At 37.2% G+C, this 2,161-nt stretch overlaps 1 protein-coding gene across 1 annotated transcript in view; it reads right to left on the bottom strand.

Annotated features, from left to right (window-relative positions):
* LOC106882959 (tubulin delta chain) overlaps nucleotides 1–1,364 on the bottom strand; it is a 19,721-nt gene extending 18,357 nt beyond the window's left edge. Inside the window, exons 1-2 of the mRNA XM_052974708.1 lie at nucleotides 1,169–1,364; nucleotides 343–536 (exon numbers count right to left, since the gene is read on the bottom strand). Coding sequence (XP_052830668.1) covers nucleotides 343–437 — 95 coding nt within the window. The 5' untranslated portion in view covers nucleotides 438–536; nucleotides 1,169–1,364. The remainder of the gene's footprint in view (nucleotides 1–342; nucleotides 537–1,168) is intronic.
* Nucleotides 1,365–2,161: the final 797 nt, after the last annotated feature.

Raw genomic sequence — 2,161 nt, forward strand, 5'->3', positions numbered from 1 at the left:
ATATATATATATATATATATATAAGCTTTTTATGGTGGAGTTCTCAAGTATTCCACCACGGAAAACGTAGCTCTGAAATTTTCAAAAGTCAGCTTGGAAGGCAGGTAGTAATTTGAAACTCCGCAAAAGGAAAAAAAAATGTTTAGCCATAATCTACACCCTCGAAAGCGTACGTGTATAAAATTTCATTTAAAAATATGCATTTTAAAGGAAGTTATAATTTAACGAAGTTAGTGGGTGTGGTGTGTTAAAAAGTGAGACATTATTTGGTAAAGTTGAACATTAAAATGTTTGATGGCTTAAATAAGCTAGAAATTCTTAATTATGAGCGAAATTACTAACCATTTATTACTTTCGGCGTTAATGCCGACAGCATCGAAAAAGGACTGTCCAATTTGGTTTCCTCCTTGACCAATCTGCAAAAACACGCTGCACATATCCAAAGATTTAGGTTTAGGACAGAATTGGCGTCTTCGGAATATTCTTCACAAAGTCTTTTTATTCTCAGAAATCAAACTTCTGTAAATCTCCGTGAACTGAAAAGCAAAAGGATGTTGAGGCAGAAGACTGATGATGCTATTGTTCCACAGCAGGCATTTTTCTGATAGTTATGAGGAAACAAAGTCGACGACGTGGGACACACAAGAATCATGTTATTTAATTATCCCCTTATTTTTTTTAAGATAATAGTAACTTGCAAGATATTTCGTTTCTATTTCTAGCAGGTTGAGTAACCCTGTACAGGCCTCTGTTTATAGCCAGGTGTATTAACAACCAAACACTCCTTGGGTGGGACAGTAGACAGACAAGTGAATAGATCGTATATATATCGTGGTTGTTTGGTTCCAACTCAACACTAATTAGATACAGCTTTATTCAACAACGTTCCAGTTGTGTCCACCACCTCTTTATTATTATCTCTCTCTCTCTCTCTTTCTCTCACTCTCTTCAAAATCAATTACATTATTTAATGCAAGCCGCCTTTCAAAGGTGTAAATTACGGAAGATTTGGTTGCTATTCCTAACAGATCGATTTACCGCCCAAATATTCCTTTATTATTATCAGTTCTAAATTGGTAATACGAAATAAAACAATATTAACTTCGCACTATTTTAATTGTTGTTGTTATTATTTCTTTATTTACTAATTATTTACTAATTATTTTACCTGTATGTAATCCCGTACTGCAGCGCCCTGTACCGATCCAAAAGCTTTTTATCGACCTTCAGTGGTTAATCAAGGAAACATTGCTATTAAGCTCGCTTTGTGTTAGTTCGTTGTTCTTTTATATTTACAATGATCGTTATAATTATTGTGGTTTTATAAATTATTATTCTTGAGTAGATCGAAAGTGTGTTGTTTGTTGTTGATATGACAACGTTGTTAAGGTAGAGGAGGAGGAGGAGGAGGAGGAGAAGGAGGTGCTGGTGCTCGCAGGGCTTACGCGACACTCAGCAACTGTTACACGCCCGACCAGGAGCAGTGCCGTCTCAAGACATGGGCAAACTAAACGGATGCTCGGGTGCCTCACAGACCTAGGGGCCCAGTCCTGATCTGATCTTCCTCAAACGAAAACATAAACGGTATTGTGACGCAATGAGTCACACACACACTCACATAGATAGATAGATAGATAGATAGATAGATGTTGTTGTTAGCACTCCGTCGGTTACACCGACGAGGGTTCCAGTTGATCCAATCAACGGAACAGCCTGCTCGTGAAATTAACGTGCAAGTGGCTGAGCACTCCACAGATGCGTGTACCCTTAACGTAGTTCTCAGGTACACGCATGATGATGATACAGTAATCCCAGGCCATATCGCGGTTTATCATTTAAGCTTACATTGATTTCTCTGTGGTGTTGTTTTGCATTTATAATAAAATAAATATATACAAATTATAAAAATAATTTTAAAAAATATACTGTACAGTACTGTTTCTACTTCGCAGATTTTCACCTATTGCAGGGGGTTTTGGAATGTAACACTTGCGATAATCAAGGGATTTCTGTACCAGTAATTATTTGGACTGTGGGCTTATGTTTAGTAGTGTGCTGATCAAAGCACTTTCCCTGTTTAGGCTACCTGATGTCATCCATGGTTATGATATAAGTGTCACTGGATCTATGTCAGGAATTCCACAGTGTTGGTTGAGTTTAT

Source organism: Octopus bimaculoides, chromosome 19 (assembly GCF_001194135.2).
Source record: "Octopus bimaculoides isolate UCB-OBI-ISO-001 chromosome 19, ASM119413v2, whole genome shotgun sequence".
Lineage (NCBI taxonomy): Eukaryota > Metazoa > Mollusca > Cephalopoda > Octopoda > Octopodidae > Octopus > Octopus bimaculoides.